At 36.5% G+C, this 12,596-nt stretch overlaps 1 protein-coding gene across 1 annotated transcript; it reads left to right on the top strand.

Annotated features, from left to right (window-relative positions):
* Positions 1-850: 850 nt before the first annotated feature.
* On the top strand, positions 851-10,358 carry IL21 (interleukin 21). The gene is made up of 5 exons (XM_047719931.1): positions 851-1,048; positions 1,157-1,192; positions 5,601-5,756; positions 7,564-7,641; positions 7,738-10,358. The coding sequence occupies exons 1-5, from the start codon at positions 881-883 to the stop codon at positions 7,759-7,761; spliced, it is 462 nt and encodes a 153-aa protein (XP_047575887.1). The 5' UTR covers positions 851-880; the 3' UTR covers positions 7,762-10,358.
* Positions 10,359-12,596: the final 2,238 nt, after the last annotated feature.

The raw sequence follows: 12,596 nt of genomic DNA, 5'->3' as shown, positions 1-12,596 counted from the left end.
TTTGGACAGGAATGAGTATCAATACCTTTCATACACTTAATTGATGCATTATATGGAAGAGATGGACATTAAAGGGTTTTGTTTTGTTTTGTTTTAAATGAAGGTAGAGTGAGATCCTGATTGGGAGATGGGATGAATCTCTTGGAATCAATTATGATATATTTAAAAACCACATTGTTAAGTAAAATGTTAAAAGCCAATATTAAAGTTCTTTAAAGATGTTCTTGGGAAGAACTATAAGCAAAACTTACTTTAAACCCTTTAAGCTCATTAAAATCCTAAAATATTCTTGCTAGTTTGGAAAATACCCCCGATATTTAAACTTTCTTAAAATGTAGCCCCTCTCCTACCTTTATGAGGGAATACTGGATGATTTCAGTCAAAAGTCATCATCATTACTCTAAGAATAAGTCCTGCAAGAAAGCACATGTTGCCACTTTACTCATTATTGAAGTGCCCTTATGACTGGCTGAGGGAATAGGTAAGATGCTAGGGGAGGCCAAGAAAGAGAGATCAAAGTGTTTTTGTTTACTTCTTTGAAGTTTTGTAGTACCTACTGTTTACCATGCATGCTTCTTGATTCATGCTGAAAATTGGAATTCACCCATTTCTCTTTTTCCTGTCTAAGATGCAGATGGGGCACATTTCGTTGACTCCATCAATCCCTGCCCCCACGCATTAGCACATGCACACGTATACCTAGCCAGTGGAAAAGAAAAAAGAGTTACTCACATTCATCCATTTTACAAAGATTTCCAGGCTGCAATGGGAGGGCTTTACCTCTCCCTGAAGGATGAATAAATAGGTAGCTTTACTGACAACCTGTTCACAGTCAAACTGCAGTGAAAACTGAGACCAAGGTCTTGCTCTACTGGCACTTATGAGATCCAGTGCTGGCAACATGGAGAAGATAGTCATCTGCCTGATGGTCATCTTCTTGGGGACAGTGGCCCATAAATCAAGCTTCCAAGAGCAAGATCGCCACTTGATTAGATTGCGTCAGCTTATAGATATTGTTGATCAGCTGAAAGATAATCTGAATGACTTGGTAAGGCCATACTTGTCACAACAAAATTTAAATAATATTCTCCAATTAATATAAAAGGAACTCTTTGACTTATAAAAATAACCCAGAACTAATTTTCTTTTGCTCTAGGACAATGAATCTCTGCCAGCTCCAGAGGATGTAAAGGTAAGACCAGTTGAATTTATTTGTGAAATATATGTGGTACAAATTTTTAAATCCAATTAAGAAAGGCATTAACATAATTATTTAGGAACCTACTTAATTTTAATGAGTTTGGGGGTTTAATAGTTAGTAAAACAGTTATTTTTATTTTGGTCAAACATTCATTGGTTTACCAACAAGCCAACCAATAAAACATTGCATACCTTGTAAAATATATTTTTAATCTCCAAATATCTCTAAGAGTACTTCCAAGTAGTATTGTTGCGACAGAATAACAAAACTATACTATGATCAGTTTCTGAACAATAACCAACTAACTACATTTTAAGGGCCCTTCTGTGTGAAACTTATTCAACCCTCCTTGGCAAACCTATCTAAGACATATAGACACACACTGGAAGAAGCAGAATTCACCTTTTAATGAAAAGAAAGAAAGAAAAGAAAGAAAGAAAGAAAGAAAGAAAAAGAAAGAAAAGGAAAGGAGGAAAGGAAAGGAAGAAAGGGAAGGCACAACATGGAAAAATGGTAGAATGGAAATCAGGGCTGTCCTTTAGAATTTAATTCCCATATACCTTGGCCTCAGTGAGTCTTGTCTTTGGCCTTTGGAGAGGTCCTTCAAAAGGACTATTTTCACAAACTCATCCCATTCTCTTAAGCCATTTAAATCCATTAGGTCCCAGGAAGAAAGCATCTAGGATATAGTTGAAGAGTGCTCCGTGCTGATCTTTTCCTTTGTAACTTTGCTCTAGTCTTCACGTCAGGTAACCTGAGGAGATAAACGCAACTGGGGAAATGTTTTCATTGTCACAGACCTTTAAGTGCATAAATTAGAGTTACAATAAAAGTGCTACCAGTAATTAGGACACTACAAAGGGGAGGCATATAAAGATACATTGCAGAGAAAACAATTATCGTAAATGACTATGTGTAAAAGTTTAGAAAGTGAATGAGTCACAACTATTGCTTTTCTCTAAAATCCACTCTCTAGCTCTAAACCTAACCACTCTCATTTACTAGGCCCTTTTCTAATAAGCAGCATCTAAAATGAAAGTAGCACATTCAGCTTATTGGAAAGACTTTTCCAATAAGTGAGAATATTCTTAATCATGACCTAATTATCAAAATATGCATTTTTAGCATCTCATGCATTTTATTTAACTGCTGTAGTTAGAGTCCTTTTGCACCAGCCCTGTCTATAAGTTGCAAAATGAGAAATAGGAAAGATTTCCCATTTTCTAACTTGAATTGATCTAGTAGGTACGTCCTTTGTTAAGGATCTATGCTTTGTTGAAGATAGAGAATTTTTTGTTTTTGTTTTACATCATAATGAGATTTTTTTTTTTTCTTGGTGACACTGTATCTATCTGACAATCTTATCCAACAATGCTGGTTATGATACAAGTAAGAAATGGTGTGACTAAGATCTTTAAACTATGTTGGCAGGCAAACTTAGGAAGAAAAAAAATAAAGGCCACAGTAGCCTTATATCAAGTTTTTCAGGGCTAGCATGAAAGCAGGATCTATAAGAGATTTGAAAGGATTAAAATGCTTAAGGAAAATAAATTCATTTACATGTTGCATGTAAATGTTACTACAAATAGTGATTATCTCCAATCCCTAATTGGCTTTGCCAGGCATCATTCTTTTTCTTTCTAATTACATAACCAGTGGTCCTCAACTGATAATGACTTTACCCCCTGAGAACATCTGACTTTGGAGAAATTTTTGGTTGTCACGATTGCGTGTAGGGGACTGGTTTCTATTGGCATCTAGTAGTTAGCGGCCAAAGGTACTACTAAACATCCTAGAATGCACAGGACAGTCCTGAAAACAAAGAATTATCCAGCCCAAAATGTCAATAGTGTTGTTACTGAGAAACCCTAAACCTAGTTTGTGTGTAGTTAAGGTAATCTCCACTAAGACTTCCTAGTGTGAGTGGCCAGGCCTTTCTGCGAGAGGGGTTACAATAAGCTATACGGAGGTACATATTTTCAAACACTCAGTTGCAGAACAACAAAGCCAAATGTGCTCTCTTGCAAAAGCAGCACTTGACTGTTCTCTTTGCCCTTTACTCTTGCTTTCGACATCCGTGCTTCTCCCTCTGTCCTGCAATACTAATGTAGGACACATAACTCTTCATGTTATCATGGGTTCGAGGATGAAGGAATCACAGTCTTGCCCTCATAGTTTGTTGCCACCAAGGCACAGCAAAGGAAAATTACAGTGATACTCCCAGACGGTGGTCCTATGCATGATTTTGGGTTCATCCTTAAACCCTGTGAGTGACAGAGTACCCAAGACTCCCTGAAGCAAGGTTAATCTCTTCATGCCCTTTTTCAGTACATCCTTAAGGCAGTTAGCAGGACAGCTCTTCCACTTCTTTTCCTCTTTGAGGCTGCCTTTGATGTGCACCCAAAACCAAATCCAGCAGTTCTTTGTCCTGGACCACACATCGCCAAGGCCCACTCTGCGGCTTGCAGAAAGCACAAAGCAACATACCACACTGCTATTGACACAGGTGAACAAGGAAGGGCAGGAGAGACAGCACAGCCTGTCAGTATGTGTATCAGCATCCAGATGCCATTCAGAGGCTTTCAGAAAATCGTTCTCAGGTATAAAATCTTTCATCACTGTTCATGACCATTCCTGGCAATATCAAGGGAGTTCATTTGGTAGGGCCCCTCTACTTCTTTGGAACATAACTTTCTTTCAACATACATATGTAAATGTTAACTCAGCAAAATGGGCTTCTGTGAGAAATGCTGGTTTTTCAGATCATCACGGATGAAGCAGTTAGTGTTTTCAGTTTCAGCTGGAAAATTTACCTCTTTAAATATGAATATTATTTTTTTCCAGTAAGTTAAGCCGGTTGTGGTCAAAAAGAAGAGAAAAGAAAAAACTTCAACAAACATGAACATGTGGTTTTCAAGGAAAAAAAAGTGCTATAATTAACATTTATAAATAGTTTCTATTAAATAAGCATTTTGGCAAACATATGGAAAGGATATTACCTTGCCCTTATGAGAGAGACAAGCTGCTCTGATAGAAGGAAACCAGATAAGCTGGTTTTCGGCTTGTGGCTATGTATGCAAAGCAAACCTGATGGGGTTGTATCTTAAAGATGCATGTTATTAATCAACATTCATACTGGGTAAGCATATGGGTTGGAAAATGCAAAGCGGGCCAGATGCTATTTTCAGCTGATTGTCCATGAGAAAACTCAGGTAAGTTTGTTATATATTGGCCTGCCCTTGTAGGGATGGAGAGAGACTGAGGTTTCTGGTTATACGGCAGTGACTTCCACACACATTAATGCAATGAGGATACAGCAACTAGGGTAGGGTGGGCTGGGGATTGAAGAGCATATTATACATACATTTGCTGAAAGAAAAAAGAAACTTGGATACAAGTTCTTAGATGAGCATTAAAATGTTTGCAACAAGTCAGTTTAAATTTTGTTCTTCCAATAAACCCCATTTTATTTTTAGTTTGATATTTAAGATTTTTGACTTATTCACTACTCACTACTTATTTGACTAAACCAAGAGACAAGGTTTTGACTCTCGTTCTGTCCACTTCTCCATTCTTTGAGATACTACCCTTAGTTTCTAAAGAGCGGTCTTCCCTCCCATTGGTTGGCCAAGTCTCAAATTCTGTTCCTTGTCTTCTTGATTCAGGCAGAATCCTACTCTAACTGATCCAAGAGTGTGAATAGGATTTTAGAAGAGTCATGTGTAGTATATCACAGGTGTAATGAATCTTAGATATGGAATAGGCCGTCAAAGGTCAAAGCCACTTCCTTTCCCCAAAGTAGGGGTTTTGACTCATTTATTTCATTTGTCAACTCCACACCTATTTATTGAGCATTCACCAACAATGAGACATGATGCCAGGTATTGTACAAGATCGGATGATGCTTGAGACAGGTCACCGTTAGATGCTCTCATGTATACTGTAGAGAGAGAGAAAAAAAAAAAAACAAATAAAATTGATTGTTAATTGTACTATAGTGTATCTCACCCAAAGCTGCAACTAGGCACAGTGTAACTTTTAGAAAACTTGTTCTAAAACCAAACCAACTCTCCCCCACAAAACAAGAAGATCCTTCCTACCACCCAGACTTCAAATGGAATTAGGAAGAGCTATGGAAAAGTGAGGCTCTTCCCTCTTGACTGTGAGGCAGGACTATGTTCTCTCTTCCCTAATATGGGGTGATATTTCAAATGTCAGGTGCCTCCTTCTCTTCAGCTCAAAGATTAAGTATGATGTGAACTTATTCCTCATCATCTGCTGAAATAAATGTGATCTAATACATTGTAGTAGAAGTAGAAAAAGAGGATTGGGAAGATCATTTTTACTTTCTGAATAACTTTTGTTTTGTTAACATATATACAAATTATTTCTCTTTCAGAGACATTGTGAGTGGTCAGCTTTTTCATGTTTTCAGACAGCCCAACTAAAGGCAGCAAATACAGGAGGCAATGAGCAGAAAATAAAAGTATTAACGAAACAGCTGAAGAGGAAACTACCTCTCACAAATGCAGACAAAGGACAGATACACAGACCAGTAAGATTGTTATTTGTTATCTATCTTATTTGTACTTATTAACTATATCTCTTACATGATATAACACACACACAAACACACTTGTAGCCAGAGATTCTGGTGCTTTCCTTCCAGTTACATGTTATCATATATGGTGTATTTTGAGAAGCGGAGTCACCTCTTCCAAATCTACAGACTTAGAAGTGCCCAGAAATTCTAGAATTTTCTAAAAGTCCCTGGTAGCTAGAAGAAGTTGCTGTAACTTCCCAAGGTGAGGAAGTCACTAGGTAGAGAATCCAATTGTGACTTACTAGTTAAATATTATTCTCTCATTTCTCTCAAGTCACATATAACTTGTATTCTTATTAACAGATCCCAGTTTTTGCACAAGAAAGGAGATAGCCTACAAAAGACTAAGAAAAATCTCAAACTTGGCTGCCTTCTCTTAAAAAAAATTATTGTCCTGTACAATCATAGAACCAATACTACATTTAAATAGATAGACTTATTTGGCTGGAGAATTTTAATAGTCCCTGGTTTTAGGAGGTCCTACAAGGTATACCTTCTTGTATATCTCTTCTTACGTCAGCTCATAAGCAATGCTGATACTCTCATGACTAACTCAAGAATTAATAGAAACCAGTGGATAAACACATAAAATAAATTACTCCAAAATATTTTTTAATCAGTTCTCTCTCCACCGAGGAATTTCACGTGTGATTAAAATGAAATCTTAATGGCTTTTATTTTCTTTAATTGCTTGGCCAGGTTGCAATGTGAAGAGTATCCCTCTAAAACTTTTCCAGAAAGAAAGGAGTTGAACCTGTGTTTGCAACCTAATAGCAAAGACTCATGAAATGGCAGTGCTGGCATTGAGCTTAGAACTATCTAGTTAAACACCTTCAATTGGTAGATGGGAAAATGAGACCTACAGAGGTTAAGTGATTATCCTAAGCCCCATAAATACTAAGTGGTAGAATGAGAACTAGAACTTCTATCACCTAACTTTCGGTCAAATGCTCTCACCACAACCTCAAACTGACTTAGAGATGCTGAATATCAAGCAGTGGCCTGGTGTTTGCTCTCAAAAAGAATAAGGATAAAGAAGAAAAAAACTAGAATTAAAAAATATATATATAAGCAGGTAATATGCATATGAAATTTGTTCACTCTCCCTATAATCAACTAAGTGCAAGTTAAGGAAATCCTACTTCTATCCAATTAAAAATTTTAACAATACCCAACAATAGTAAGAATGGTCTGCGTGAACAGAGGTAAACCTTTTTCACAACATACATCAAGAGAAAAATTTTTATTCCTTTAATTTAGTAATTCTACTTCTAGAATTTTATCAAATAAAATAGATGCATATAAAATGATTCAGAAATGTTCTTGCAGCATTGTATGTAATAGTGAAAAGTTAGAACAATCTATGTGTCCAAAAATAGTAATAGTTTGATACAATGTTGGAATACAAAGCAACCATTATGTATCATATTTTCGAAGAATATTTAACATGCAGGAAATGCTTGTGATATGTTAAGTGTAAATAAAGCAAATTACCATCAAGTTAAAAAACATAAAAGCAAATTGTAAAAATCATTACTGGAAGGATATACATCAAAAGATTGCATGGTTATCTCTGAGGACAGGATTACAAGTGATTTTTCCCATTGTTTTTTTCCTGAACAATTTTATGTGCATCTTGAATTTTTTTCAGTGAACATGATTTATATTTCTAATTGGAAAAAAAAAATTTTTAACTGAACACTTTATTAAGTAGGAAAAATGTTTTAAAGGAGAATATTATTCTTTCATTGATTTCTAGACATGCCCCTCATGTGATTCTTATGAGAAAACACCACCCAAAGAATTCCTAGAAAGACTGAAATCGCTCATCCAAAGGGTATGTAGCTGCAATTATGTTTGATTTTCTACTTCATATTTATCTATCCAGATTGCTGCTTATGTTTATGTTACTCATGGTATATTATTTCCACAGATGATTTATCAGCATCTCTCCTAGAACACATGGAATACGAAGTTCCTGAGGATCTAACTTGAAGCTGGACACTATATTACATACTCTAACACAGTAGTGAATCTCACTTCTTGGTTTCTAAATGGAGGAGTACAACGTACTAGTGATGGGGAGAAAGACTTGGATAAGTGTTCAAAGTCAGGATTATTTCCCCCCAATTACAATGCAGTATTTCAGTTTGATCCACATGCTTTGTTTTGATCAACTTGAAAAAGCTTTCTACTCAATTAGAGTTTGATTTCCTGTGTTATGGTTTCTATGGTTTCTAAAGTTTTTACTTGATATTATTGCCCAACTATGATATTCCTTTATTGGAGGAGAAGCTTAAAATTTTTAGCCAAAAATGTAATTTGGGAACTTACTGATCTTATATTTACCTTGATCTTGATTACCACAAGAATGAGGTCTCTGATGACCATAACTTAAAAGTTATACACCTTCGTTCAAGCTGAGAAATACAGAAGCATATAGTCAAGATGAAAAGTTGGTCTTTATTCTTTTAAGGAAATGAAAACCTAGTGTTTAGAAATGTAAATCTGAAGAGTTTACTTTTTATCTTAGACTATCTAATGTATAAATATATAGTTTATTTATGTGCCAAGGGATAGTTTTACTAGATGGCTACAAAAAAGTCTTATTCCTTTATTGGGATTTATCAAAAATATTTAAATGCTATAGATATGAATGTATTTATGGAATACACTCTTTAATTTTTTTTTTCTTTGAGTGGGTTTAATAGTACCTTTCCCAGTTCAAGTGCCCTTATAAGCTAACATTTTAAGCTTGTGGAAATGGCAAGTAAAACCTACAGAGGGGCATATATCAGGTGGTCTTCTGAAACAAAATACTTTTGAAAAGTCTTGTAGCTCTCATCTCAAATTGTTATAATGATTGTATGGGAGTGAGCTAGTAACTTCAAATGTCTGTCATCTTTCTTTCTTCCTTTCTTTTCTTTCTCCTTTTTAAAGTGACAGACACCTTGTGCTCACATGCTTTGCATAAGACAAATTCAATCATCTATATAAGATCAAAATCAAGAGACAAATCAAGAGGCCAAGACTTCTGTCCTCATAGAAAACAGACCTTGCATAAACATTCCAAACTTTCAACCATGGATAGTAAAAATAAGAAACCTGCTCTGACTGCCATTTCATATCAACTCCAGCAGAGTTTATTTAAATATTAAGTTAAAAACTCTAGAAAAATAAAATTTTTGCCAGAACATTATAAGCTATTTGAGAATCTCTTATTGTTAAAATGGCTGTGAATGTGCAAGAGGATGTGGGATGGGAAACACTGTATGTTCTGAGAAGAGAAAATTATTTACTTAAAAGTATTTTAAAAACAAGTAACAGATAAGTTTGAAGTTCTGAAAGATACATTAGCCATCAATGATTTCATCAACTCTCAATGAAATGTTGTATCATCAGAAACAAGGTATTCTGCTTTAAAATTTTTAAAATGTTATTCCAGAGGGGTCATGTAAACCATGACAATGATAACATGCATGGAGAGCCTGCCTACGTGTCAAATGGTGCCAGCCCAGACTGCTGGGATAAAAGTAGAAAGCGGCCACAAAGTTGACTAGGAAAGGGTGAAGTCTGTATTTCTTGTTTCTGGCTTTATAGTTGTTGACTTCTTTGACACTGTGATTTTATATTTAAAATAATGTATTTATTTTGGTGTGTTTACTGTTAAAAATCTCTGTTCTAATCCTTTGGCCAGAGATTCTACCTTAGAAATAAAAATAATTTAATGGGGTGTTGGTTAAGAGCCTTCACTAAGCTGAGTTTGAAGACTCAGGTAAAGATCCTAACAACACCCCAAGAAAAGCACTGCATTGGAACAAACAAGATGAAGAAGTAAGACTTGAACAGCTCCATCTTCAATGCTCCGTGTTCAAGGTTTACCCAGCCCTCATAAGGGATATAAGGCTTACCTATAAACATTATTTTCATCTATGGCTGGTGATACAGGAGGCCTTAAATTTTGCTGGCTGTGAAATTGCGGTCACTTGCTTAAATTTTTGGGGTTTCTATTTCCTTCTCTATAGAATGAGGGTGTTGGGCTGAATCTCTAAAGTCTGTTCTGCCTTTTTTTAGAGCTTTATGTGTTTTTGAGTCTCTAAAATTCTGGATACTCTTATGGGAACATCTGACCATACTTTTGAGTAAAAGTTTAACTGAATCTAATGTTCAGTTACACAATCTAATTCAATAGCATTTGTAACAACACTCATTGCAGGAACAAAAGAGATGTTCCAAACAAACAAAAAGAAGGAAGGAAGAAAAGAAAGCAGAAAAGCATTGCAGTAGGTCACAGAAATTCAGGGAAAATCAATCATGATTTTTATTATTGTAGCAGAAGGTGTCTTCTTTGGACACATATAAAATTGTAGCATTATTATTCTATATTATTGCTCTGTTGTATTTACATTTGCATTCGAGAATTTAGTTTTAATGCAAACTATGTACTTTATAACTTAATAATTATTTATTATATATTTGGTTTTAAATGTTTATGTTCATGGCTTCTTATTTAAGACTTGATCATATTAAATACTTCCCAGTCAGTACAACGGTCTTTGTGATTCCCTGGAAACCCCTAATTCAATAGTCCAAGTAGAAAATAAAAGGTGATTCTCAGTTTCTGGGAGCATATTGTTTTCATATGTATATTACAAAGACAATTTTCTCTCCTTACATACTTCACTGAAATGGAATCTTGGACTCCTGTCTCTACCTTAAGGATACCACTTCCTTTTGCAACTCTCCCAAATGTATGGCAAGTCCTGGAAGACTTGAAGATATCCTTCCCAATGCCTGTTATGTGCACACTCTTATTTAAAACTCTTTCCTGCTTTGACATTTATTCCATATAGCTTTTTTCTTTCCTTACTTGTTATTGATGATTGTCCTCTCCTGGTCACTCCTTCATCTTTTCTGGGGAGTTAGGCATGTTCTTTCCTTGAATTCAACTTCTGCCATTATCTTGGGTAATTTCAGTGCCCATGGGGATGATTCCACCAATACCACAACTTCCCAGAACTTGACTACCTTAGTTCCAAACACCTACATCTTTTATCCCGTCATCATCCCATTCACATAGCCATGTGTCAGACTTTATTGCCTAAAACTATTCTCTATACGATATCCTTACATATCTAAAGTCATCACCTGCTAGTCTCTTAGTTCTCAAACTTCCTTACTTCTACCACATTTATCTCAAGACCCCATGACAATAGCCAAGACTTTACCCTTCCCCACTCTCTCAGTTTATTAATTCCCCTTTGTTGTCCCCCACCCCACTCCAGAAATTAGGTCTCTGATCAGTCCCTTGAACTTCAGACTCAGCAATCTTCTCAAGTAGCTGCCTACAAACACCCTACCTAACTGTCCTAATCTTGGTCCCCTATTCCGGCTTTGGACACAAGCTGGCCTCTCATCTTTGGGGACACTTTCAAACTTCCCTATCTGGCTCACTAGAATTACTTTCCCACTTCATGCTTAGCTCTGAAGACTTATCTGCTTTCAGTATCTGCCTCCACCTATTCTAGTCCACAGGATAGTCCAGGAATAGCCTCACTGCATATGGAGGGGAGAGATTTGAAATTCACAGTTAAGCTCATTGAAAGAGTAGTCTCTGCATATGTCTATACTCCCTCAACTTCTATTCATTCATTCATTAAATCATTATAATCTGATTTCTAACATCCTACACCTTATCACTATATCAAAAATTTCCCTTTGTCAGGTCAATGATGACCTTCAAATTACCCAGCTCACAAATGTGTCTAAGTCCTCATCTTACTTTATCTTATCATGGCTTTTGCTACCTTTAATCATTCTCTTTTTTCCTTCTTTGACTCTGGAGCGTCCTCCTTCTCCTGGTTCTTATCTTACCTCTCTGACCACGCATTCTCAATGCCAGCTGTTGCTTTGCTTTCCTGTATCCTCCCCTTAGAAGTGGATGTTCCTAAGGATTCTTTCCTGGCCACCTTTTCACTTTAAACCTCTTCCCTCAACAGTCTAGTGGATTGTTGGTGTTTTAACCACCCCCCACCCCCTGCCCACTCTATGTTGCTGACTCACAAATCTATTGGTAAAGGTGATCTCTCTCTGCTGATTCCCAGGCCCTTATATCCAACTTCTCCCTGAAGATTTCCATCTCTATTCTCTAGGCCCTTCAGCTCAACATGCCAAAATTGATCTCATCACTGTTTCCCACTTGCATGATCTCCTCTATTTTTCAGTGTTCCCTAATCTTAATGGGAATGTATCTCCAGCCTCCCAGACTCTCCCTTCTCTCTCATTCACTAAAACCAACTGGTCATTGGGCCCTGCTATTTCTGTCTCTTAAGTACATCCTTTCTTTTCTCTGCCATCCTCTGCCTACTCCCTCTGCCATCATCTTAATGCAGGTTCTCAACAACGGTTATAACTTTTGATTGGGTTTCTGGCCTCTTGTCTTTTCCTCTTTCCAATCTATCTCTGGATGGCCACCAGAATATCTTATAAAATGTAACTCTGATCAATCACAGTTTCTCCTTATTTAAAGCCCTTCACTGGTTCTTCTTTGGAGCAAAGCCCAGGTCCAAACCTCGGCATGTATGACCCTTTATCATTTGCTCCACTCAGCTCCCAGCCTCTTTTCACCTTGAACTTCAAAATTCCAACCAGTCCAATCTGCTTCTAGTTCCCTGTACATGCCAGGCTGTTTCATTCTTCCCTGTCTTTGCACTTGTAGTGTCCTCTCCTTGAATATTACTCCTCAACACCCAAAAAAGCCCTCATGCATCTGTCAATATTCAACTTAGTCAT

The sequence above is a fragment of the Lutra lutra genome, chromosome 2 (assembly GCF_902655055.1).
Source record: "Lutra lutra chromosome 2, mLutLut1.2, whole genome shotgun sequence".
NCBI classification, from domain to species: domain Eukaryota; kingdom Metazoa; phylum Chordata; class Mammalia; order Carnivora; family Mustelidae; genus Lutra; species Lutra lutra.
Note: the sequence above shows the minus strand (reverse complement) of the source record. Positions and strands in the feature narration are given on the sequence as shown.

What these genes read in the sequence shown, in the direction of transcription:
- IL21 (XM_047719931.1), top strand. Translation starts at nt 881, where the DNA reads ATGAGATCCAGTGCTGGCAACATGGAGAAGATAGTCATCTGCCTGATG. An exon ending in AAGATAATCTGAATGACTTG is followed by an intron (nt 1,049 to 1,156) that starts GTAAGGCCATAC and finishes CTTTTGCTCTAG; the next exon opens with GACAATGAATCTCTGCCAGC. An exon ending in TGAAATCGCTCATCCAAAGG is followed by an intron (nt 7,642 to 7,737) that starts GTATGTAGCTGC and finishes TTATTTCCACAG; the next exon opens with ATGATTTATCAGCATCTCTC.